Raw genomic sequence first — 27,682 nt, forward strand, 5'->3', positions numbered from 1 at the left:
GGAATTACATTTGTGTACAACTCTATACAGACATACAGACACGTGCTTTTATTTCTTGTGGCTGAACTTGGAGTGAAGTGGTTGGATCCCATATTAGGTGTGTGGTTAACTTTAAAGGAACTGCCAAATTGGGAAAGTGGTTGCTCTATGTGTATCAACTTTTGTTTGAGAAACTGAACAATTAATGTGTCGTTTAATTATTTCTGGGTACACCCTGTGGTTTACTGAATGGGAATGGCTGTATAATTTACTGGTTCTTGGTTGTGGGGATATAATTATCATCTCTGAACTTTAGTTTTCTCATCTGTGGAACAGAGAGAAGACCTGCTATTGTACCTTATGAGCCAGACACTCTTCGGTACTTATGTCCTTTATGTCCTAGATGCAAGAGCCAGGTAGTGGAAATGACAGTATATTGTAAAAGTACTTTGGTTTTCAAATACACTTGTTTTAAATGAGTGTTCCATTTATACAGTAATTTGTACCATTTACTTAATGCTTCTCCCCATTATATAGGCAGACAGAGTCTATTTACATATAAGACAAACTATGGCTTAGCTTAAGTGATGCAGTGGAATTCCAAGAGAAATTAGGAACCAAATCAATACATTTAACTGTATTTTAGAATCCAAATCAGTACAAAACTATGGTTTTCATTCTCTTCATCCAGGGCGAATGCATCATGTCGTGGTGGAGTGGGCGGTAGAGTGGGGAGAGAAAAATGAGCATTTATGTAGAATCTAGTTGGTCCCAGATATCTCTACTCTTTCACAAATGATAGCCATCAGGGTTTTAATGTTTTTCTGATGTCTACAGAAGTGAGCTTGATTTTTCCTGTCTGTGGAGGGGGGAGTGAGTCTAGGTATGCTCAGACAGCATAGTCTGTTTGTTTGTTTAATAGGGGCAATAACTACTCCTAGACAAAGAAAGTAACTTTTTCGGGCTCTTTTATCTGTGGGCAGGGAGACTCTGGGGATCTGAGATCGACTGGGTTACCAGGAGGCCAGGTGCTTTGTAGGATTAGATAGAACTTTGTCCATGGAGTAATACCTACTGTCAAGCTTACTTCCTTGTTGCTTTTGTGTGTTAGTTGAGAAACCCTGAGTAGGAAAATAGGAGAGGAATGGTAGATGCAAAGTTTCCTTTCTGAAAAGCTGATAATTTTTTTGTGGAACATCATAATCAAGAAAATGTTGGTCATGTGGTGCCTGGATGGCTCAGTCAGTTGAGTGTCTAACTCTTGATTTCAGCTCAGCCCACGATCTCACTGTTTGTGGGTTTGAGCCACATGACCGGCTCTGCACTGACAATGTGGAGCCTCCTTGGGATTCTCTCTCTCTCGCTCTCTCTGTCCCTCCCTCACTTGTGCTCTCTCTCTCTCAAAAATAAATAAATAAACTTAAAAGAATTAATACTCAAAAAAGAAAATGTTGGTCACTTCAGATTTTGTGCTAAGTGGAAGGTAACAAAGGACCTGAATATGTGCAGGTTGAACAGATTTAAAATGCGTGCTGTGCAAGCATATATTTATCTTGCTTATGTTTTAAAACTACTAGATTTAGTAACTTGGTACTGTAAAAGTGTCATCTGTTCAAGGCTTCATAAAGTTTTATGGTTCACTGGTATGCATTTCAGCAATGGATGAGTTCATCCTTGCGTGCAGAACTAGGTTCATAAAAACTCAGTCAAATCTTGTAATTCTTTATAATTTTATAGTTAAAAGGACAGGTGGGATTGGTTTCCTTGTTTACTCACATGTCTGGTTTAGGGATCACTGAGAAAGGTCATCCCTGTTTTTGCTGCAGTGATTCTTATGTTTCCCCTATCTGTTGATTTCAACTAAGTAGAGTTTCTGGGATGGGGGAAGATTGCTTCCATAAACCTAATTTTTGATTTGTGTTTGATAGCACTGCCATCATTCACAGTAGTAACTGTATTTCAAGAAATCTGATGAGAATCTTGAGTTTTGTTTTTCCTTTGGACATTTTGTAATCTCATTTGTAGATCTAAGTAACTAGAACCTGATTTCCTCTGTCGGGGGAAGAAGACAAAACAAATTCTGACTATTAGCATTCAAAAAGGTAAGATTTTACTTCCTCATGAAAAACCTTTTTGTTACACTTAGTTTGTCCCCATATCCAGTATTTGGGCTTTCCTTCACGAAGGTTGAAGATCTATGGAAAAAATAGTTCATACCAGTAGATGTGTGGATATTTTTTAATCTCCAGGGAAATTTGTTATACTGTTTCAGGATTTTTTTAATTTATAATTTATTTAGACATAATTTTAAAAAGTTTTGAGGTTTATTTTTCAGAGACAGAGAGAGACAGAGCTTGAGTGGGGGAGAGGCAGAGAGAGGGGGAAACAGAATCCAAAGCAGGTTGCAGGCTCTGAGCTGTCAACAAAGAGCCTGATGTGGGGCTTGAACTCATGAACTGTGAGATCATGACCTGAGCCAAAGTCAGATGCTTAACTGACTGAGCCACTCAGGTGACCCTATTTTGACATAATTTTAAACTTAAACCTTGCACTTTTTACTCAGATGCCCCACCTGTCAACATTTCACTGCATTTGCTCGTTACTTTTACTCTTCATATACCCATTATCATTAGTATTTTTCTAAAAGCAAGCTGTCCATATGGTGTTTTATTATCCTTAACTCCTTTGGTGTATGCTTTCCAGAAATAAGGATCCTCTTTTATATAGCAACTCAGTCATTGTTTTGGAGCAGCCCAGGGGAAGTGCAGCCTCATAGTGAATGCAGTGGTGGGTGCTAAGGGACTGTCCATCAACCACGCCTTTAACATACTTAACTAACCACCACATCATGTGTCTTTTGTCTCATCCAACCTGGTATTTTTCTGTCTCACCCTTGAACCTTGATTACTTAGTCATGTTGGTGTCTACCAGCCTTTTCCGCCATAATGTTACCATTTCTACTTTGTAATTGATAAATACTATGAGGGGAGATACTCTGACATTATTCCAAAACTGTAGTCCTCATTAATCTTCAACCCACCAGCTTTAGCCCCCATTGATTCTTCCTTCCCAAGTCAGCAGTAACAATCACTATGATAGCTATCAAAAGGTGATTTTTCTGTTTTCATCCAACTCTTCAGTATGGATTAGATTGTAGTCTACTAAAAGAAAAAAAAAGCTCTATTCTTCCTTTCTTCAGTCATTTCTTTATATCAGTATAGACTCATGGATTTCATATTCAATACCATTCAATAGTATTGCCTTATTATCATTATTCTTCTTGATAATCTTACTGTTCCTGATTGGGTCAGTGGGAGACCTTTGCTTTTTTTACCTTGTTCTTTTGATATATTTTCTCATTTGAGTATTTTCTTGGCACAGCAAGAAGTTTCAGACTCCCTGAATACTTACCCTGCTTCAGACCTGGAATTAGCTGTTGTTCCTTTTCATGGAGGATGGTATTTATAAACCAAGATCTGGGTGTTTGGAATGTTCGTTGCCATTGGGATGTCATAGCTTCTAGGCCTTCTCAGTGGGTAGACCTAGGGAACATATATATATATATATATATATATATATATATATATATACACACACATACATGTACCTAAAGCTTTCTATATCTGTGTATATAGATTAAAACTCATGACTTCTCAGTAATACCTTCAATTCTAATTTTATACCTAGGGTTCTTTCTACATTTCTATCTTTATAAAATATCTCAAAAAATAAAAAACCTGGTTCTCATTATCCTTAATATACTTACTGATTTGCTTACTTTTCTTATTCCTTAATATAAGTAATTACCCTGCCCTCTAGCTGTCACCTCTGTTCCTTCCATCTCCCTTCACAGCCTGTGTTCTGTTACAGCTGTCAAGAAGTTTTTCCTACTTCTTGACATTTTTTTAAAGTTTATTTTTATTTTTGCAAGAGAAAAAAGAGAAAGAGTGCATGTGTGGGGGGTGGGGGAGGGGGAAAGAGAGTGAAAGAGACAATCCCAAACTGACAATGCAGAGCCCGACATGGGACTCAGTCTCACGAACTGTGAGATCATGACCTGAGCCGAAATTAAAAGTCAGACGCTTAACCAACTGAGCTCCCCAGGTGTCTTTTGACATTTGTTTTTATTGAAAACTTTTTTTTTTTTAGCTTTCCTGTAAGTAACTGTCATTTATAAAAATGTAGAGACTCATTTATTCAATACATTTTAAGTGTCTATGAGGTGCTTGACATTGTATATGATGTTAGTGACACAGTTATGTCCTCTGTACCAGAAACCTTCTAGTCTAATGGTGGATTCATACAAGTAGAGCACTTTACTCTTTAGAGGGACAGATAGGGGGATTAGAAGATACCATGAAAGCCCCTAATCCTAAATTGGAGGCCCAGGGGAATGAGAGAGAGAGTGAAGAGTGTGTGTGTAGAACAAGGTAGGGAGGGAAGGTAGCTCCAAGCAGTGGGAATGGCATGGACCTCTTCATAAAATGAGACCAGAGGATTAACCATTATGCACTAAAATGTGATAGATGTGACATGAATCCTTTAGCTAGGTTTCATTTGATGTATTCAATGATCTACCCATTGTACCACTGTGCTGCATGCTATGGTGGGGTGGGGGGTGACACAAGATTGCACCATCTTGTTGACAAAGTTTTACAATACAGTGAGGGAGATTTTCCTGCATGTACATGCTGTAAAGCAGTAAATAAGGGTGGGAAATGAGTTCGGAGGGATGATAGTAGAGTGGAGGGCAGGGTGGGGAAACAAGGGGATTGTAGACCATAAACCAGAACAAACGTCAACAGACTTTCTATAAAGGGCCTTATAGTAAATATTTTCATCTTTATGGGCCATACATCTGTGTTGCAAATAGTCAATTCTGTCATTGTAGTGTGAAAGCAGCCATGGACGTAAATGAATGAGTGTGGCTCTGTTTCAATGATACTTTGTTTATGAAAACAGAAAACAGGTGACCAGCTCTTTTTTGCTGGCCCTTGGACTGTAAACTCCAGGAGGCCTAGGACTTTGTTCTATTCTCTGTCCAATGTCCTAGAAGAGTGTCTTGTACATACGTAGTAGTCACTGGATAATTGTGTTGAATGAATGGAGGGAGAATTAGCCACTGCTCCCAACTGGAACTCTTTCTTGCATTTGTGGTTGTATGTTATTGTTGTTTTCTGTAATGCTAGGGTTTAGTGCCAAAGTAAGCCCAGCTTGGGGACCTATAAAATTGTCCTAGAGCATTCACATTCAATTTTGGGCTAATCATTTAGGATTAGTTGGTCTTTACTTGAATAAATATTTTTAAAACCTGGAGATTTTTTCTGATAATGAAATCTTAGTGAATGACAAGCTTATTTCTGGTCATTTTAGAAACAGTTACTAGGTAGCTATGAATAAAGAAGATGAATCAAGAGCTACAGATAAATGCATCTTGAAAGTTCACTCAGCCAGTATGTCTTTTTATTTTCGGGGATGGGGGGAAGAGAAGAGGTCATTGAAAGAATAAGAGATTTTTCTGTTCTACAGCTTGTTCCTAGTTTACCAAACTCATTGTATTTGTGCAGTGTTTCTGTGCGAGGCACCATAGTTGAGTAACAGAGTGAAAGCTACATTTCACCCTAGCATCCACCAGCCATTTTACAGTTGTGACAACTTAAGTTGTCCCTTACAGAAAGTGGCATCTATCACTTCTACACTGAGAATTTCCCAGTCCAATTACCTGAAACTTTATAAGGAAGAAAATGATACATATTGAGAATATATATTTTACTATTTCTAATTTAGTAAAAAATTTGTGAGGGTTAAGAACGGGTGATGTGTTTTTTTTTGTTTTACCTGTGAGGTGCTTTATTCTAGCCATTGACTTTCTACTTCAGATATATTGTTTTTTAGTCTGAGTAGATTTAAGCAGTGAGAACACTCTTACTGGGGATTCTAGAAGTCCATTGACTTGTTAATTGTGTAGAACTTGACTAAGTAGCAAATGAGGTGACTTGAAGATAATGTCACTGAACATTAGTTAAGACTGAAGGTCTTTACACTGTGTTTGGGGGGATAAATGTTAACAGAGATGTTTCACTAGACTCTGCTACTTTGAGGAAACTTGAACTTCCTTGTGTCCTTTTTCAAAAAATATAAATGATTTAGAGAAGAAGTGAAAGGAATTTAGAGGGACCCAAGCCATTTTTCTTAGATGTCTTGAGTATTGATTAACATCGTTTGTATGTGGGACTTATGTTAATTGACAGTTCAGTGTCTTTTTCTTTTAAGAGTTGGTTTGTGCTTGTTTTTTTTTTTAATCACTTTCATTGAGTGTATTAAATGCAGACCCTAAATTAATAGAACCAGTTTTGAAACAAGCTATTAAATTGGTATGTCTCTGTGTTTACAGTGGCATCATGAGACCTGGCCTCAATGCCATTCTGGGACCCACAGGTGGAGGCAAATCTTCGTGAGTATAATAATATAAGTCAGCTTTTTCTTTGCAGCTTAAATGTGCTTTTCAAGATTATTTTTACGTGAGCACGTATTTGTTGAGCATTTGCAGCCTATCTAGTCTGGTTCTAGGCTCTGTGGGTAACGTGCAATAGTGCTAGCTTGTGGTTGTTTCAAGGACCGGGAAATCTTATTTGGTCAGCTTACTAACAGGACATGATAACAGGACATGATTGGCATACAGCTGTTGGCTATGATTTGAGCTATGGGGAGAGAAAGGAGGGAGAAAATATAAAGTGGGGAGATGGAGCCAAAGGCATAAGTTAAGGCCTGTGTCTTAGACAAAGGAGCACATTGCTTGCCTTGAGACCCCCCAAGGTCACAGCCTGGAAGGTTCTTTCGGAAGTCTGTGCTGGATCAGCCAACAGTGCCTTGGTTTCATGTCTTTGGGCTTTATTGTAGCATATACTAAATAAGGGAAGGTAAGAATTTAAAAATATACATAATTTTAGGTAATCTATAGACTTTCTTGATCAGTTAATTTTCTAACTTGAGCAGAATTTGGATTCAGTGGAGCCGAGAGATACAGCCTGAGTTGGAGAAAAACCACAATGTATATGTCCTCTCATAGGTTGTTAGATGTCTTAGCTGCAAGGAAAGATCCACGTGGATTATCTGGGGATGTTTTGATAAATGGAGCACCTCGACCTGCCAATTTCAAATGTAATTCAGGTTATGTGGTACAAGTAAGTATTTATGCATTTTTTTTTTTTTAGCTTGCTTCTATTTCTATGTGGGCAAGTACCTTGGCTGATAGTTCACTGTACTTCCAACTGACTATATGGCATGCTCATAGAACCAGTTTTCTTTCCACCAGCTTTTCATAATCCCCCGTAAGATTCAGAGTAGTGTGAAATGAAAAGGCAGGGAGAATCTGGAATATAACCATGGTAAGGGCAATGGTATCCATTCTAGTTATCATTTCCATAAGACACTACTGAATTCCCTTTTGGCCCTACCTTCACCCCTGTCCTTCTTCGAGCTTAGAAAGATGTTCTGGTAAATCCTGTATAAAGCAGTCTGACATGTCTGCTGGTAATAATCATAATGACCTGTGTCTCTTTGGGTGTACCGATACAGAATGAAAATTATGCCATAAGGCTTTTTCAGCTGTCTATATGTGAAGTTGTTGTCATTTGTATGATTGCAAATACATCATTAGCTAGGACTTTAAATTGAGTGTGTTATTCTTGTGGATTACATTACATGTACTTAAGGGTGATGGTATTAGAAAAGACCTAATACGTGTTATTCAAATGCCATTTTGCTTTAAGGATGATGTCGTGATGGGCACTCTGACGGTGAGAGAAAATTTACAGTTCTCAGCAGCTCTACGGCTTCCAACAACTATGACGACTAATGAAAAAAATATACGGATTAACAGGGTCATTCAGGAGTTAGGTCTGGATAAAGTGGCGGATTCCAAGGTAATGTGGAAAAAACAGGATCATAGCTAGCAAAAAGGATCTTACCTGTGTGGATAGTGTAACTCTTATTCAGAAGTTTTCTATAATATGTGTGGTCAAAAGTGACTGCTTTGTGTAAAGATGAGAAAAACATAATATGGAGATGGAAATTAGCCAGAAAAAAACTAAAAGTGTTTGAACCCTGCAAATGAAGTGTGGCAGTGTGCTCTAGTATATAGAAGTGTCTTTGCAAAGAGCACAAGGCCCTTTCCATGTGATGATAGCTCTTGACGCTTTCCCACACCGTTTGTCATGGGTCATCCACTGTCTTTACACTAACTTTCCTTCTTCCTGTTTTCTTTCCCCTTTTAGCTCTTCTTCCTCTTCCTCCAGGAGACTTTGTTCCATTGCTTTTGAGGTATATTTCTGGAATTCTTAAATGGCAAAAATCCAAGGGTTCTGGCTCTATGTTTCACTTTGCTATAATTTGGCTTTCAAAATTATATTTAGTCAAAGTAGAGTTTCATTCCTGTTTTTTTAAGCTTATTTATTTTGAGAGAGAGTGTGCGCATGGGAGGGGCAGAGAGAGAGGGAGAAAGAGAATCCCAAGCAGGCTCCACACTGTCAGTGCAAGGAGCCCAATGTGAGGCTCAAACTCACAAACCCGTGAGATCATGACCTGAGCTGAAATCAAGAGCCAGATGCTTAACTAATTGAGCCATCCAGGCACCCCTAACTTAGGGTTTATTTCTAATTTGTGTAGCATCCCAGTCGTTTTTCTATAGCCTTTCTTTTGGTACTTTTGTCTCTTATTCCCCTCTCCTCTTCATATCTTCCTTTCTTACTTACATATTGTCTGTTATGTGCTGGGCTCTTAGGTTTTAGAGATAACAGTTTGGGGCCAGAGAGACAAAAATAAATCCTTTTGTGGTTGTGCAGAGTCAGGAGGAAGAAATGAAATGAATGAGAGAACTTTACAGTTGATGACTAGGGATGAAAGATTTGCTGGGAAGACATTTGAAGCTTTGGGTGAAGATGAGCTTTTTAGATTGTGGTGGCTGTAGTTTAGCATTCTTTATTATTTTAAAGATTTTATTTTTAAGTAATCTCTACACCCAATTTTGGGCTCGAACTTACAACCCTGGGATCAAGAATTGTACCCTCTACTAACTGAGCCTGTGGTGGCAATAGTTTAATCCCCCTGTGAAATCTATCCTCGACTTAGAGATAATGAAGAAAGGGGGCATTCTGCTGGCTGCTGCTTCTTGTGATACTGACATTTAAAAAAAAAGGTTAAGTGTATTTTGCTATATTTTGCTTGGAAGCAGCACTCCGGGATGCCACTATTTACTACTTTTGTTTTATGAGTTTATGGGTTTGGGTTTCCTTTGCTTTGGCTCTGTTTTTCATTTTGTCTTTTTAGTAAGGTGCTTTCCAATCTTTATTTTTAGGTAAAACTTCTTTACAAATAGACAGCCATTGCCCTAACTTATTTGCATAGAATTCCTGGGAAATGAGCTGAAGGTAGTTGTTCACTTCTTAGAATTTATTTATCTAATTGATTGAAAATACTTTCAACATTTTTTTACTTTTTATGAAATTTTAAACATAGAATAGTCTGATTACTATCCTAATTGTATGATTATAGTATAATTAATATAATGGTATGATACTAATAACATTCACCTAGATCTCCCAGTTGTTGACATCTTATCCCATATGTGCTTCAGCTTTTTTTTCTGAAGTATTTTTTTGAAGTATTTTAGAGAAAGTTATAAATATCATATTTCACTCCTGAAAACTGATTATGCATCTTAAAAAAAAGACATTTGCCTACATTACCACAATACCATTATAAACTAACAAAATTAACAGTGTCTTAATATCAGTTACGTTAAGTCCCTATTCATTCACATTTTCCCAATTGTCTCCAAAATGTCTGTTACAGCTCAATTGTTACAAGATCCAGCCAAGGGCATCAGTAGCACTTGATTATCTCTTTGAAGACTCTTAATGTAGGAATTGCTTCCTACCTCCCCCCAAACCTTCTTGTCCCCTCCATCCCCACTACATACAATGACATCGACTAGTTGAAAAGACTGAGCCAAAAGAAAAGACTACAGTTGCCCTGTAGAATGTTCTGTCTTCTGGATTTGTCTGAAAGAACGAGTGAGGAATTCTGCAGTGAGTTGGGATATATGCAGGGTCAATTTGGGAAGCCTTATGGTGATTTAAGAAGTGCTAATGTGGTATAATAGAAAGTGAACTTTCTGTTTCCCAAACCACGCTGAGGACTTTTGGAGGGGTGAGGAGGGAGAGTGTAAGAAGATTAATAAATTATAGATGCTTTCCCCTTCTCCTCTCCTACCTTTATCTCCCTTTTGGTTTGTGATTTCAGTATGCCAGGGCCAAATCTTTTACTATTCTAATTTGACTTGGTATGGAATATATAGTACTGTTAAGCATGGCTTTCACATCAGGCTCAGCCAGGCTGAGCTGATTTGAGCCTCAGTTTACTCATTTTATTAAAGCGAAACCTACCTCTTTTCCCACATTTTTATTTACTTGCTATTTTGAATAAGCAAGGGATGAGATATTGCCTCTTACAGGGTCAGCTCATTGTAGGACCTCCACAAACAATAGTGGCTGTGGTTGTAATTGTTAATAATGATATTTGTGTTTTAGGTTGGAACTCAGTTTATCCGTGGTGTGTCTGGAGGAGAAAGAAAAAGGACTAGTATAGGAATGGAGCTTATTACTGATCCAGCCATCCTGTTCCTAGATGAGCCCACAACTGGCTTAGACTCAAGCACAGCAAATGCTGTCCTTTTGCTCCTGAAGAGGTAAATGCTATAGGAACATTATTCTCTCATCCATGCTGAGAGAATATCTGATCACCTGCTGTATATCAGGTGTTCTTCTTGGTATAGGGAATTCAGCAGTGAGCGCAATTTCTTCTGTCTTTGTTCAAGGGAAACAGTTGATCGACAAATATAAGCGTTTCAAGAAAAATGAAGCACGGTAAGAGCGTAGCAAAAGATGGCTGTAGTGGGGGTGGGGGTGCTATATGAAACAGCAGGATGGTCAGAGAAGACCTCAATGATGTGATATGTGAGCTGCGAGCAAGTAAGCAGGACCTGGATGTCTGGGAGAAGAGAGTCCTCCTTGGAGGGAAGAGCCAGTGGGTTCTGAGGCAGAGTGTGCCTGATGTGTTTAGAATATCAAGGAGGCCAGAGGGACTGGATGCTGGTGAACTAGGTAGAATGGGGATTGCTTATCGATTAGTTTGCTAGGACTGCCATAACGTGGTATCAATGGACTGGGTGACTTAAACAACAGAAGTTTAGTTTTTCATATTCTTGGGAATCTAAAAGCCCAAGATAAGAGGGTCAGTAGAGTTGTTTTTTCTGAGGCCTTTCTCCCTGGCTTGGCTTGTCCGTAGTTATCTTCAATCTGCGTCCTCACTTAGATTAAGGCCCACATATGACCTTGTTTAACCATAAGTCCCTCTGTAAAGACCCTGTCTGCAAATACAGGTGTATTCTGAGGTCATAGGGGTTAGAACTTCAACATGAATTTTGTGTGGGGGACATAATTCAGTCCATAACAGAATAGAACATGAGATGGAATTGAGTGGGTGGCAGATTACAAAGGCTTTGTAGGCCACTGTAAGAACTGTGGCTTTTATTGTCTCTAGGTTACATGGGAAACTTTTAGGGAGTTCTAGAACAGAAGAGTGGCAGCTGTGTAGAGAAAAGACTGTAGTGCAAGGTGAGTATAAGGAAAGCAGTCAGGAGGCTGTATTAGCTCAGTGGAGATATGATGCTGGTTTTGACTAGGAATGGTAGTGGTGAGTTGGTGAGAAGTCATGGATTCTGGATCAATTGTAAAGATAGAACCAACAGAATTAGTTCATGAATTGGACATGGGAAGTGATTATTGAAAGAATGAGTTTCTAAAATTTGGGACCTGAAAAATGGAAGAATGGGGAAAAGATAATATAGATAATAAAAAAAATAATAAAAAGAAAAGAAATAAATAATAAATAACTGTTACCATTTATGTGCATTTGCTCTCCCTCCATCCCTCCACCCCACATAGTCTTTTTCTGACATCATGTACCATCACCCCTAGATACTCTGGAGTATAACTCTAAGAAACAAGGACACTCCTCCTACAATTCCATCTTACACACCTCCCAGCCAAGGAGTCCACATTGCTGCCAGCACCACCATCCAACCCATGAACTCCAGCTGGACTTCACCAGTTGTCCCAAAAGTGTCTCTTTCTCCTTTCTGGCTTAGAATTTTCTCCAGGAATGATTTTTAAAATATTTTCTAATTCCGAACAGTTCTTTAGTCTTTTCTGGCTCTCATGTCCTTATCTGTCTTCAAGAGTACATTTCGTAGAGTGGCCCTCAACCTGGATGCATCCAGTGTTTCTCTATGACTAGACTCAGGCCATGAATTCTTGGTAGGGATACCACAGAAATGATGTTGTATTCTTGTGCAAAAATCAGGGGCTGTGTGATTTATTTTATTTTATTTTATTTTATTTTATTTTATTATTTATTTTATTGTATATTTATTGTCAAATTGGTTTCTGTACAACACCCAGTGCTCATCCCAACAAGTGCCCTCCTTAGTGCCCATCACCCATTTTCCCCTCTCCCCTACCCCCCATCAACCCTCAGTTTGTTCTCAGTATCCAAGAGTCTCTTATGATTTGTCTCCCTTCCTCTCTATAGCTTTTTCTCCCCCTTCCACTCCCCCATGGTCTTCTGTTAAGTTTCTCAAGATCTACATATGGGTGAAAATATAAGGTATCTGTCTTTCTCTGACTCCTTTCACTTAGCATAATACCCTCCAGGTCCATCCACGTTGCTGCAAATGGCCAGATTTCATTCCTTCTCATTGCTAAGTAGTATTCCATTGTATCTATAAACCACATCTTCCTTATCCATTCATCAATTGTTGGACATTTAGGCTCTTTCCATAATTTGGCTATTGTTGAAAGCACTGCTATAAACATTGTGGTACCTGTGCCCCTATACATTAGCACTCCTGTATCCCTTGGGTAAATTCCTACTAGTGCTATTGCTAGGTCATAGGGTAGTTCTATTTTTAATTTTTTTGAGGAACCTCCACACTGTGTTCCAGAGTGGATGCATCAGTTTGCATTCCCACCAACAGGGCAAAAGGGTTCCCATTTCTCCACATCCTCACCAGCATCTGTAGTCTCCTGATTTGTTCATTTTAGCCACTCTGACCAGTGTGGGGTGGTATCTCAGTGTGGTTTTGATTTGTATTTCCCTAACGAGGAGAGGGGCTGCATGGTTTTGACTTTTCCATGGGTGATGTTCACGACCATCAGCTGGTCATGTTGGTGTCTGCTGGGTGTACCTGCTGTGAAGTAATTATTTTTCCCTTTGTAATTGATTAATATTTTGTCAGGGGAGATAACTGGTTATTATGTCCATATCCTGTTTCTCATCAAATCTCTACCCACCAGTTTTAGCATGTACTCACAACTTTTGCCTCGATCAATTATTGGTGTGATGGTTGCCAAGTGATTTTCTGTTTACATCATTCTTTCTACATATATTAGTTGGCATTCTACTACCAAGAACTTTTCCTCCTTCTCTATTCATTTTACTCATATTATTTTAGTCAATATATTATAATCTGCTATTACTTATTTTCTATGATTAAATTAGCCCTGATTTGGCCATTGGAAGCCCCTTCAGTCTGGCTTTGTGTCCTTTTGACATGCTCCCTAATCATTCTTCAAGCATTTCTCTACTTCCTGGTCAACAAGATGATCCAGGCTCATCTTGTCCTTTTCCTGTGTCAGATGTTTCTCTAAGGAGCCCCGGTACCTTCTGGTGTAGTCAGAATTTAGAAACCAAGATCTGCTTACTTAGTGTAGTGTGCTTGCTGCTACTACACTGGAAGTTTCATTGCTTCCAGACCCACTTAGCAGACATACCTAGGAAATATTTGTGTACATGTGCGTTATGTATGTGTATATATATAACACAGAAATATATTTTTATATTGTTTTTATCAAAGATTTTATTTTTAAGTAATTTCCACACTCATCATGGCACTCAAACTCATAACCCTGAGATCCAGAGTTATATGCTCCACTGACTGAGCCAGCCAGGCACCTATTTCTATTTGGAAAATATATGGAATATTAATTACATATGTGTATACATATATATATTTTGAATAGAATGATAGATACAAACATACATCTGTAACTATTGCTCTGTTAGTATGTGTGTATTAAAAAACTCAAGAATGTGTAAAATTTCGAATCTAGTCTAACATGAGTCCTCTTTTTAGTCTTTTCCCTTTTCACGTTTGTTTGTTTTTTAAAATGTTTATTTATTTTGAGATAGAAAGCGAGAGTGAGCACATGAGTGGGGAAGGGGCAGAGAGAGCAGGAGAGACAGAATCCCAAGCAGGCTTCGTGCTATCAGAGCAGAACCTGGTGTAGCACTTGAACTCACGAACTGTGAGATCATGACTGAGCTGAGATCAAGAGTCAGACACTTAACTGACTGAACCACCCAGGTGCCCCACCCTTTCCATGTTTGTAAATGATTTTTTAGACAGACAAAGTCTTAGCTGTCATTATCTCAATATATTTACTTACTTGGTCAGACAAGTAACTTAACTGTTAAATATTACTAATCTCTTAGTCATTCTGGCCATTTCCTCCGCCCGCTACCTCTGGGACTGCTCCCTAACCCCCACTTTTTTAAAAGCTACCAAACACATCACCTTTAATGACATCCCCTCCTTGTCATTACCTTGCTTCCTCTGATGCCCATGCCCTCATAAGCAAGTCTCTATGCTAGGATAAGAAGCAATAGGAAGATTTTAGATATCTTAAGTTTGAGATGTCAGTTGCACATATAAGTGAAGATGCCAACTAATCGGTCTGGGGTTCGGGTTCAGTTAGAGAATGCATGATATTTTTGTCATCTGTAAGTATGTTAACAGCATTCAGTAGAGAATGGTGAATTGATGTGGCATACTTGACTGTGTGAGGTTTTATCATGTTTTGTTCTAGTTAGCACACAAGCATCATTCCCCCTGTTGGAGGGCTCTAACCTGGTCCTTTTCACACTCCACTGTGCACACTAATCACTAGGGTCGTGTTAAAATCAGATTCTGTTTCTACAGCATGGAGTACAAGAGTCTACATGTCTAATAGGAGATACTGATATTGATGTCATTGGGCCTCAGACCACAAGGCTTTCACACCAATCCACTTTCCTGCTTCCAGTGCTTCACCAGCCCTTTCTTACCGTCTGACTAAAGCTGCAGCTTCTGAGTGAAGGGATTCATCATGGGCTTATTTTTTGATGCAGTCTCTCTTACTAACTTTTTCCCCTCCCCCAGTCCCAACTCCTGCACATACCTCTGGGCTCTGCAATGGCATTGAACTACTTGTAGTTTCCTTAGTAGACCTTGTTATTGCATACTTTTTTTGCCATGTTCCTTCCACCTGACTACACTTTCTCTTCTTGGCTTACTCCGGTTGGCCCCTTTGATACACTACTTATATTATCTTCAGAATGGGTTATAGTCTTCTATTTTGCTTATAAGAAACCCTCAGCTTCTTTTATTCCACACTGTATTGAAATGATTGATCTACTGGCCTGTTCCTATTTGGGGCAGAAGGAACTTATAGACACTACTAGCATATAGTAAGTAGGTACTTAGAAAATGCCTAAATTGACATGATACCTTTCATAAAATATTTCCAATAATGACAGATTTTTAACAGTGATTTGGACTTTGTTTTTTTTCTACCCATAAGTAGTAACTCCTGTGTAAAGGTAGTTTAACAATGTTTTGGCCATGGAATTAGATCAAATCCCAACCCCACCCCTTAAGTAACTGTGACACTTAGGGCCAGTTGCTCAGCTCTCTTAAGTCTTATCTGTAATATAAAGGTAATGGTAGTATTGGTACTGCCTTGTAACAATATTGTGAAAATTTAGATAAGGCTATCTATAAAGTATGTAGTAGCAAAGACATAGTAAGTACTCAGTAATGTTAGTTGTACCATTAAGGGAAAAGAATGAAAACCAATTCCTAAAGAGCCAAGAGATTTAAATGATCAGTGAGAATGGGGCATGCAATCATTGTTTTAATATTTAGTCTATAATATGTTTTCAAACTTGAGTGTACTTACAGGACTACCTGGGTGCTTGTTAGATGTATGGATTCACTAGGCCCAATAGGTCTGAGAATGTTCAGGGATCTGCATTTTTAAATGGTTCTTTATTTTTGAAAGAGAGAGAAAGAGAGAGTGTGCATGCACTAGTTGGGGAGGGGCAGAAAGAGGGGGACAGAGGATCTCAAGCGGGCTCTGTCCTAACAGCAGAGAGCCCAATGCGGGGCATGAACTCATGAGCCATGAGATCATGACCTGAGCGGAAGTAGGTCGCTTAACTGACTGAGCCTCCCAGGTGACCCTGGAGATTTGCACTTTTAATTACTCTTCTGGTTGATGTAGACTGCCCATAGAACACACTTTAGAAACCCTAGTGCTTCATAGAAGCACCAAATTGAGGTCTCCTAACTATCAGATAGATAATATGAAATGAGAAGTTAGTAAGAGAAAATCAAGTCGAACTAAGAATAGATAACCTAGAGGCAGGAATAAAGTTGCCACGATGTTCACATTTCACATGTTTAATGACTCAGACATTTAATGACTTTTATTTTTTTCACTTTTAATTTAGGATGTCTGAACAGGGACGAACAATCATTTTCTCCATTCATCAGCCTCGTTACTCTATCTTCAAGTTGTTTGATAGCCTCACCTTGTTGGCCTCAGGAAGACTAATGTTCCATGGGCCTGCCCAGGAGGCCTTGGGTTACTTTGCATTAATGGGTATGCTTGACTTTTTCACATAGTAAGATCCTTTATTAAGAGAATCCTAAAGAGAGTAAAAGGGGTCTATAGGAATGCTGTTGATTTTTGAGTAGACATACCATGGCTTCCCCCATTCCAACACAACTTTGGTAGTTTGGTGCTAGAATTTTTCTTCACTTTGCAGCACTAGCTTGTTCTTTGGGTCTTTTTCCTGACCTGGTTGAGTATGCCTGCATGTGTGTGCAGGAGTATTTCTACTGGGCCTTACCTGATCTGCTTCCCACTACAGTTCAGGATATATGTTGGCTTCATAGCCAGTTATGTCTGTTGAACATTTTGGGAAAGGCCTAATAGTATCCTCCAATTATCTTCTTGACTGTATTATGGATCAGGCTCTATCACTGTGTTCCCTCGTAGAAGATGTTAGTCTCCTTTGGTGGAGGTTCATAAGATGCTACTTAAAATTTTCTAGTAACGTTAGATTGCAGATTTAGGCCTTGAGGGGGTGTGAGTGACTTGCCAGTTAATAGAATGACTAGTTGTCTTTGAGGGACCGACATTTCTGACAGTTTTGGACTGCTTGGTTCTATTTAGAATGGAAGTATGTAATTGTTTTTTTACGACTCATGTTGTCTGCTTTATTTTATTAAAAATTTTTAAATGTTTATTTTTTAGAGAGAGAGTGCACGTATGAGCAGGGGAGGGGCAGAGAGAGAGGGAGACAGAGAATCTGAAGCAGGCTCCATGCTATCTGCACAAAGCCTGACATGTGGCTCGAACTCACAAACCGTGAGATTAGGACCTGAGCCGAAGTCGTACGCTCAATCAACCGAGCCACCCAGGCGCTGCTGCTTCATTATAGAGATATTTGGATACGATTATAGATGATGCTCCATGACTCCAAATATAGTTTTAAATATTCACTAGCCAGTTTAAAAAATTTCCATTTAATGTCCATCATTTAAAGTTAATAAGCACACACAGGTCTAGGGAGTTTAGGGGAGATGAACCTAGAGTCAAACTGGAGGCCAAGTTGAGTCCAGAGGATTGTGCCGCAGAAGCTGAGATAAGCATTCAGCTGTGTTGTGCCAGTCACATTCTCTTGGGAGTGCTGCTCTGGTGATTTGTTCTCCCTATTGGAATTATGACAGCACAATGAATACATATTTGGCTATCCCCAGGTGAACTTGGAGAGCAGAACACACCCCTGGCATCTCCCAAGGACAGTCCTGCTGTGCTGTAGCATTCTTTGCTTGTGGCCTTGCTTTGAAGAGCATTAGTTCCAGCTACAGCTTTTTTTTTTAACTTATTTTTATTTGCACCTATATTTCTATTTTTGAAGAAGTTCTGATAAGCTTCAGAGCATACTGAGGATAGCTGTTTTGGGTCTCATGAACTAAGATGGGTAAGGACCTAGTATGAACTTTCTGAGAGTCCTAGGTTGGTTTTAAGTGTGTATTTTTCTGGGAGACAGAGCATTGCTGAAATGTTGTGTGATTGAATATATAAAAAGAAAAGGTAAATTAGTGAAGGGAGAAGAGAAAAAAAAAGTAAGGGAGAAGTTGTCTGATTCTCTCCCTCTCCCTCACCTCTCTCACCCCTGTAAGTGAGTTTTTGTTTTCCAAGACCATCAAGTTTGTGTACTTGAGTTGCCTTCTTTTGTAGGTTACCAGTGTGAGCCCTATAATAACCCTGCAGACTTCTTCCTGGATGTCATTAATGGAGACTCCTCTGCTGTGGTATTAAACAGACAGGACCAGGCGGGTGAAGGTATGAAAATCTGTTGAGAGTCACAGGTTATTGCTTCACTGCATTAGCTGAAGTTTAACAATGTGGCAACTCATTAAATCATGGCTTTGTGAATTTATATTAATAATTCACATTATTATATTATTATATTAATAATTCACATTATTAATAATTCACATTAATAATCCTCTGATAACCGTTGTCTTAGTCCACTTGGGCTACCGTGACAAAAATACCATAGACAGGTGGCTTAAACAATAAACATTTATTTTTCACAGTTCTGGAGTGGGAAGTCCAAGATGAAGGTATCTGCAGATTCATTGTCTGTTGAGGACCTGCTTCCTGGTTCAGAGATGGGTCACCATCTTCTCATTGCCTCCTCACATGGTGGAAGTAGGGAGGGAGCTCTCTGAGGCCTCTTTTATAAGTTTACCAATCCCATTAATGAGGACAACACCCTCATGACTTAATAACCCCTCAGAGGTCCCGCCTTCAAACATCATCACATTGGGGATTGAGTTTTAGCATATGAATCTTGAGGGATCACAAACATTCACTCTATGGCACTGGTCAACACAGATTTTGTTTTCCTTGACTGTTGAGAATATTTTTGATTTAATTTATAAATAAGCATTTATATGATAGTATCAGTTCTAAGGAGAATTTTTATTTAAAAAACGCCCATGGATTTTATAGGGTTTTGAAATAAGAAACTTGGCAATTTATGTATTTGCATATAGAAGAAAACAAAGGCAAGATTTTTCTATTAGGAATTATAACTTGCTATGATAAGATGTCTATTTTAAAAGAATTAGGGTTCAAATATTATAGTTAGGAAAAGGTCAGTAGGTTTGCTGTATTCATAAGTTTATGGGAGTAGTCAGTCAATTAACTGTATTTTTCTTTTTTTTTTTATTTTTTTTTTGAATGTTTATTTTTGAGAGAGAGAGAGAGAGAGAGACAGAGAGACAGAGCATGAGCGGGGGAGGGACAGAGAGAAAGGGAGACACAGAATCCGAAGCAGGCATCGGGCTCCGAGCTGTCAGCACAGAGCCCAATGCCCGATGTGGGGCTCTAACTCATGAGCCATGAGATCATGACCTGAGCCGAAGTCAGACGCTCAACCGACTGAGCCACCCAGGCACCCCAATTAACTGTATTTTTCTAATGTTGTAGAGCAATGACAGATCTAATAATTTTTTATACTCAAGCATTAGAATTAAGGTATTAGGGAAGAATCTAAGAAAAGGGTTGCCGAAAAATGGGCTAAATCAGTTGTTACTCTATTAATAAAGTTCCCCTTCTTTATCTACTTTTATTCCAAAGCCAAGGAGACTGAAGGACCTTCCAAAAGAGATATTCCACTCATTGAAAAAATAGCTGAGTTTTATGCCAACTCTGCCTTCTCCAGAAAAACAAAAGATGAGTTAAATCAACTCTCAGAGGGTCAGAAAAAGAAGAGCTCAGCCTTTGGGGAGATCACCTATGCCACCTCCTTCTGTCATCAACTCAGATGGATTTCCAAGCGTTCATTCAAAAACTTACTGGGTAACCCTCAGGCCTCTATAGCTCAGGTAACCTGACAGATTCTTCTGATTATGCTCAGACATATCATGTGGGAATATTAGGTTGTAATATAATCTATTTTAGGATTATGCTTATCTTCTCAACATTCTATTTATTTATCCCCACTCCATTTGGGATATAGAAACAGCCAACAGAACAAGTAAAACACAATGAAATTTTTACTTAAGGAAAAATATTTTCTTTTTTTATGGGGTTTTTTTTTTCACTACCTAACTCAGAATTTTTGTTGATTTAGACAAGCTGTAATGGATAATCTTTGTAGAAATTTGTTTTCTTCAAAATTGTGAAGTAAAGGAGATGTTTAGCCACATCTATAGTTTTCTGATAGCTGCATGCATTCATTTCCTGATCCACTCAACAAAAGTTCTTACTGATCACATATGGCATTTTGGGAGCTTATATACAGCAGTGAACAAAATGTGCAAAAATAAAACCTCTGTTCTCATGGAGCCTATTTTCCAATGAGGAAAACAGATGACAAATTCATACAGAAATTAACTATATAGCAAGTCAGGTGGTAAAAGGGTCTGTGGAGAACTTTTAAACAGAAAAGCAGAGAAAGGAAGAGAAAAAGATAGAAGGAACAGGGAGGGGGAAAGAGGGAGAGAGTGGAAAGGAGTTGATTGCATTTGAAATCGGTTGGCCAGGGAAGCCTGGATCTGGAAGTCACTGAATGCCTTAGAAGGTCATAGGGGCCAGCTGCTTTCTGAGGGAAGAGCCTGTGTACAAATGTTGTTCCTTATAATTGACCTTCTTCATTTTGGGATTCGAATCTTAGGAGAGCACTAAGATACCTACAACAGTTTGTAGTTACCACAGTGTAGTAAGCAGACTTTAATTCTGTTAAACAAGGGTATTCACTGTCAGATTGACTTTCTTTTAATAATGATGAAATCCTGTTCTTTTTCTATTTTGGCTGGCTCTGTTCAGAGTTGTTGATTATTACTCTTTTATTTTTCTGTAATTCTCAGGTGCTCTGTCATATGAAACTCTAGTATTCCCAGTTCATTGGGCCATTCTTTTCAAGGAAGTCAGTTTAGCTAGTTATTTTGGGGGTTATTGATTTTACTGTCAATCGTTGAATTTCTGTCAAGTACTAAAAGATGACGTGCTGTTGGCACTAATAAGATATTACTGACTTCTTACCACGTGCACCATAATTTTCATACTTCAGTACAGTTGCTTTGTAAGTATTAATACCAAGAATCTGTATCCCTCTTTGAGATACACTGCCAGTTGCTCCAAACATTTTTACTACTTGTTATTTGACATTTCTGTCAGAATATGCACACTTCTGTGTACTAGCAATCAAGGTTAAATTTTTATTCTTTTATAGTATATTTGATGTCTTTTGGGTACAAGTCTGGTAAACAAAGTCAACCTGGTTACCCATTGTTCCAACGTCACTATTGGAATGTGATGGAGTTGGTTCTTTAGTGTGATTTATAGATTTTTTTATAACTTGGAAAATAACTTAAATTTCTCTTGCCTCTGAAAGTGATTTACAAGTGTCTTGTCCAAGTCACAATATGGTAGTCTGAGAAGAATATGATTAGAATGTGGAGGTATTTCTTTTTTTATTTTTTTAAAAGTTTTTATTTAAATTCCAATCAGTTAACATTTAGTGTAATATTAGTTTCAGGTGTACAATTTAGTGATTCAACACTTCCATACAACACCTGGTGCTCATCACCACAACTGCACTCCTTAATCCCCCTCACCTATTTAACCCAACCCCTTGCCCCCCACCTCTGCTCTGGTAACCATCAGTTTGTTCTCTATAGTTAAAAGTCTGTTTCTTGACTTGCCTCTCTCTCTTTTTTTTTTCTCCTTTTCTTGTTTGATTTGTTTCTTAAATTCCACATATGAGTGAAATCATATGTCTTTCTCTCTCTCACTTATTTTGCATAGCACAATACTCTAGCTCCATCCACGTTATTGCAAATGGAAAGATTTCATTTTTGTTTTTGGCTGAGTAATATCCCATTACATGTATATATACCACATCTTCTTTATCCATTCATCGGTCAGTGGACATTTGGGATCTTTCCATAATTTAGCTATGGTAGGCAATGCTGCTGTAAACATAGGGGTGCATGTGTCCCTTTGAATTCGTGTTTTTGTATTCTTTGGGTGAATACCTGGTCTGAAATTGCTGGATCATAAGGTAGTTCTATTTTTAACTTTTTGAGGAATCTCCATACTGTTTTGCAGTGTGGCTGCACCAGTTTGTATTCCCATCAAAAGTGTAAGAGGGTTCCCTTTTCTAAAATGTGGAACTATTTCTAATACACCATGACTCTGCATCTTTTGTTGCTAGGCTTACTTCAGATGTAGACCCAGGCCTAGTGCCTCCAGGTTGCATATTCAGCCTACTTGCTTCCTCAATGAACTCAGTTCCACTAAAGGAGTCCCAACAGTGTTCAGAGTAGTGGCAGTCTCCTAGAACAAAGATAGGACATTGCATCTCTCTGAGTATCTGCTGTTCAGATTTGTAGATACTGGAATGTTTGCTTAGAACAGGAACAGGCAAACCTTTTTTGTAAGGGGCTAGGTAGTAAATACTTTGGGCTTTGTGGGCCATGTGGTCTTTGTCTCTAGCCTTTCCCGTTTTAGCTTGAAAGGAGCCATAGATAATATATAAACAAAAGAACATAGTTGTGTTCCAATAAAACTTTATTGATGGATACTGAAACTTGAATTTCATTTAAATTTCATGTGGCAAGAAATATTCTTCTCTCACTTTTGTTTTCTCCCAACCATTAAAAAAGTGGTAAAAACTGTTCTTAGCTAGAGGCTGAACAGAAATAGGTGACAGGCCATGTTTGACCTGTAGACCCTAGCTTGCTGACCTTCGGTTTAGTGGTTTTAAACTCATGTATGTTGTTTACTTTTTAAACTATTTGAACATGAAGCTGTTAAACTGTTTTATGGCTTCCCGCTGATAAATCCTGTATCAGTTGTATTACAGCCATACCTAGATTTCAACTAGTCACTTCCATGTTTCAGACTTTGCTTCTAATAATGCCCTTTAACCAAAGGTTGTATTTGAATGATCTGGGAGTGAATGCATCATCTGTATAGAAGGATTTAATGTTCATTTAATGTGCCATGGGTTTTTCTGATCAAATCAATTTGGAAAACACTATCGTATCTCTTAAAGATTCATTTTTTCTACTGGCACATTTTACATTTGACTAGGGATGTTTTTTGAGTAATGGCCGTAATTATCCCTCAGAACTCACCTTGAGATATATTGCTAAACACAGGTGAATAAGACAGAATAACATATTTAGGGAATTTCTTTTTTTTTTTTTTCCTTCTGTTCAGAACAGAGCCCAGGTGCACAGGACTTACAGTATCTCCTCTTTGTGTGCTCTGTTGAGCAATGCTTAGTTTGCCTATTTTTTTTCTCTTTTCTGTAATCCAAGAAAGAATAACGTGGATTCACCTTGTAAAAGCATGACAAAATTATGAGATTGATCATAGCAAACATCCTTTGGTAATATTGACTATCGAACCTTTAGCGAACATCCTAATGGTAATATTGACAGTATCTTTTATATGCAAAAGGAACAAGCATGTAGAGTGTCCAGATTAAAAAGTCCAGACATTCTTAAAGCTATACTGGGTGAACATAGAGACTTGTATACATACATATGCACACATGGTAATGGAGCCATCATCATTTATTTTGGAAGCTTATCTGTTGGCATGAAGTACAGTATATTCTGAGGGTAATGAAAATATACCAGGGTAATAGATTTTTTTCTCCAAATTTCTGACTGTCTTATTAGCAAGGGAATTTTAAAGACATCTCAGATCATACTTTTTCCAGACTGTGGTTTTCACAAACTAGCCTCCACAGATCATGATCCTGTTTACCAGTTTGGTTTGCTTCATGCCAAAATATGCTTCAAAAAATTCCTTCAAGTCTTGATACTATTGTACTGTAGTAGTACTGAGATTTTGTATTTTATTTTTTAACTTTGAAGGTTCCAAGATACATGGTGGGATATTTTGTTTTCTTCAGATTACCATTTCTTACATTTTTTAAATTTAATACAACATAAAAGTACAATACGTAGAACTTTCCTAAATAAATTGTGTCATAGTATAACCCTTAATCCTTTGCTTATAGAAGTGTCCTTAAGAGATATTTTGTCAATCTTAAAAACAGAAGTAATGTTTATCCAGTCTACTTGAGTCCTCAAACAGACCGAGTAAGTGAAGGTAGGTAAGAGTGGCAAAAAACTGGCAGCTTAGTTCTACTCGTTTGGCTGCAGGCCCTTGGGCTGAGGTTGCTGGAGAAGCAGTGACAAGAGAATGGGTAGTGAAAGTACTCGGGTACCCTCAGAGAGAGCTGGTTGAATGCTTTGGTGGCAGTGACAGTGCACTTTTCCAGTGCAGGCATAGACTGTCCCCTGGGTCAGATAGGCGAGCCCCAGCTTATCGCTGCTTCCTTATCACATGAAATAACATTGTTAGAATTGTTTTATATGTGCTTGAAACATTTTATTTATTTTTAATGTTAAAAGTAAAAATATCCTGGGGTGCCTGCGTGGCTCAGTCGGTTAAGTGTTCAACTCTTGATTTTGGCTCGGGTCCTTGATCTCACAGTTGTGAGACTGAGCCCTGTGTCGGGCTCTGTGCTGAGTGTGGAGTCTGCTTGGGATTCTCTCTCTCTGTCTCTCTTTCTCTCTCTCTCCCTCTGCCCCTCTACCCTGCTCTCGCTCTCGCTCTCTCTCTCTCTCTCTCTCACACACACACACACACACACGCACATATTCTCTCTCAAAATAAATAAACATATTTTTTAAAAAGTCATTTTAAAAAAAGAGTAAAGATATCCTGTTTTTACTTGAGCCTCTTCAAATATAAAACTGCATGTTCACTAGCACAAAGGTTGAAAGTTCAGGTCAGAACTCTTTAGCCACATGGACTTTATTTTATTTCTCAAATGACTTAGCCACGCACTTGCATTGCTTCCCTACTCTATATGGCCTTCCCAGGCCTGGTAGTTTGAACTAGACCTTGAACCGGCCTGGTGAATCAGTGGGGGGATCCTTAGAGTTCTAGGAGTTTACTGTGTTCTACTGTCAGCCTCCCCAACAAACAGATAAATTATTTTTTAATTTAGAAAGCGGTCTAATAACATACACTGTTCCATATTCTCCCAAGGGCTTTGGCTGAACGATTTGAAGTATCTATCTCAATGGAGAAATTTGGTTACGTAGCCATATAATAATCATAAATGGCGTGTTGTTTTTGTCTTTAATTAAGACTTTTCTTCTTTTTTTTTTTGAAAAGATAATTGTAACAATCATCCTGGGATTGGTTATAGGTGCCATTTTCTATGATTTAAAAAATGATTCTACGGGAATCCAGAATAGGTAAGTAAATTTGGATCTTGATTTTGAGAAAGTGTTGTTACTTCTTTCAAGCTTATGAAAATCCATTAAGAATTTAAATTTGAGGGGTGCCTGGGTGGCTCAGTCGGTTAAACGTCTGATTCTTGATTTCAGCAGGTCATGATCTCACAGTTCATGAGATTGAGCTCCATGTTGGGCTCTCAGTGTTGACAGTGCAGGCCTGCTTGGGATTCTCTCTTTCCATGGCTCTCTGCCCCTCCCTGTTTGTGCTCGCTTGTGGGCACACACACACACACTCTCTCTCAAAATAAATAAAATTAAAAAAAAAAGAATTTAAATTTGAGACAGGCTAAACTGAAGAGTAGGGTAAGTCAGTGAATTGAAAGCTGGAGGGATATATGTATGTGTGTGTGTGTGTGTGTGTGTGTGTGTGCGTGCATGCATATGTATACATATATAGTGGTAATTATATATATGTGTGTATGTATGTATATGTATACATATATAGTGGTAATTTACATAGTACATAAAATTTACCTTCTTAAACAGTTTTAAGTATACAGTTCAGTGGCATTAATTATTTTCCATTATTGCATATTTCCATTATTCCATATAATCCACATTTATACTTTCTGTCTCCCAATTTGATTACTCTAGGTACTGATATAAGTGGAATCCTACAGTATTTGTCCTTTGGTAACTCACTTATTTCCTTTACATAGTATCTTCAAGGTTCATCCATGTTGTGGCACATGTCAGAATTTCTTTCCTTTTAAAGACTGAGTAATATTCCAGTGTATGGATATATCATATTTTGTTTATGCATTTATCTGTCTTGGACACTTGGATTATTTCTACCTTTTGGCTGTTGTGAATTTTGGGGAGGAAGAATACTCTGCTCTTCAGAGTTCCTCTAGTAGGACTAAGAATCACGTTGACATAAGACAGATTAACAGGAGAAAATCAAATTCAGTAGCATGTGAACAGGGAATCCACACAGACATGAAATTCCAAAAACAGGCAACATGATGCCTATGTGAGCTAAGGAGAGGGGTGGGTAAGGTCTGAGGATACACTGGGAGAAAGATCTTAGGAAGTTGAGAGATGATATTTGGAAAACTAAAGTTGCCTCTTATGCAAATAAGTTTCTTAGGTAAAGACAATCTTTCTTAGTAACTTTCTTCCTGGTATAGGCTCTCCTTTCCAATGTAAATTTAGGCAGTTGAGGGAGCGGTAAAAAGCTTTTCCAGAATCTGCAGGTAATTGATTGCTTTTAGCTCAAAATAGTCTTCATGTCAAAGTAACCCAAGTTGGAGTGACCCGCCCTTTGCCTCTCATTGAGTAATGCTGCTATGAGTGAGGATTTACAAGTAAATATCTGTTTAAGTCTCTGCTTTAAATTCTTTTGGGTTTATACTCAGAAGTAGAATTACTGGATCGTTTGGTAATTCTATCAAGTATCCTGTCTTCCACAGCAGCTGTATTATTTTGCATTCCTACCAGCAGTGCCCAAGGGTTTCAGTTCCTCTGCAACCTCACCAAACTTGTTATTTTCTGTTTTTTTTCTTTTTCTTTTTTATAATAATAATAACCATCCTGATTGGTGTCGAGTGATATCTCATGCGGTTTTGATTAGCGTTCTCCTAATGATTAGTGATGTTAAGCATTTTTAATATGCTTATTGCCATGTGTATCTTCTTTGGAGAAATGGCTATTCAAATCCTTTGCCCATTTTTTTATTTGGATTCTTTTTATTGTTGAATTGTAAGTGTTCTTTTTATATTTTGGATATTAACCCCTTGTGTGTAAATTTGCAAATATTTTCTGATATTCTGTGGGTTGTCTTCACTATTGAGTGTGTCCTTTGATGCACATGAGTTTTAAATTTTGATGTAGTCCAGTTTGTCTGGGGTTTTTTTTGTCTTTTTTTAAATTTTTATTTATTTATTTTGAGAGAGGGGAGAGATGTGTATGTGTGTAAGCGGGGGAGGGGCAGAGAGACTGGGAGAGAGAATCTCAAGCAGCCTCTGCACTGTCCATGCAGAGCTCGATGCACGGCTCTATCTCATGACCCTGAGATCCTGACCTGAGCTGAAGTCAGGAGTCTGACACTCAACTGACTGAGCCACCCAGACACCCCATCTGTTTTTTTCTTTTGTTGCTTGTGAGTAATTTTTTTCTCTATTTTTT

General features: G+C 38.3%; 1 protein-coding gene across 7 annotated transcripts in view; it reads left to right on the forward strand.

Annotated features, from left to right (window-relative positions):
• The window catches only part of ABCG2 (ATP binding cassette subfamily G member 2 (Junior blood group)), a 131,335-nt gene that overhangs the window by 89,177 nt on the left and 14,476 nt on the right, over positions 1-27,682 (forward strand). For 6 of the 7 annotated variants that reach the window (XM_058721941.1, XM_058721948.1, XM_058721946.1 and 3 more), the window contains 8 exons: positions 6,374-6,433; positions 7,049-7,163; positions 7,752-7,904; positions 10,569-10,726; positions 16,651-16,802; positions 18,450-18,554; positions 19,860-20,107; positions 25,431-25,513. In XM_058721941.1, coding sequence (XP_058577924.1) covers positions 6,374-6,433; positions 7,049-7,163; positions 7,752-7,904; positions 10,569-10,726; positions 16,651-16,802; positions 18,450-18,554; positions 19,860-20,107; positions 25,431-25,513 — 1,074 coding nt within the window. Of the gene's footprint in view, positions 1-315; positions 359-6,373; positions 6,434-7,048; positions 7,164-7,751; positions 7,905-10,568; positions 10,727-16,650; positions 16,803-18,449; positions 18,555-19,859; positions 20,108-25,430; positions 25,514-27,682 lie in introns of all 7 variants that reach the window. The other variant, XM_058721947.1, reaches the window with a different exon arrangement.

This window comes from Neofelis nebulosa, chromosome 3, assembly GCF_028018385.1.
Source record: "Neofelis nebulosa isolate mNeoNeb1 chromosome 3, mNeoNeb1.pri, whole genome shotgun sequence".
NCBI classification, from domain to species: domain Eukaryota; kingdom Metazoa; phylum Chordata; class Mammalia; order Carnivora; family Felidae; genus Neofelis; species Neofelis nebulosa.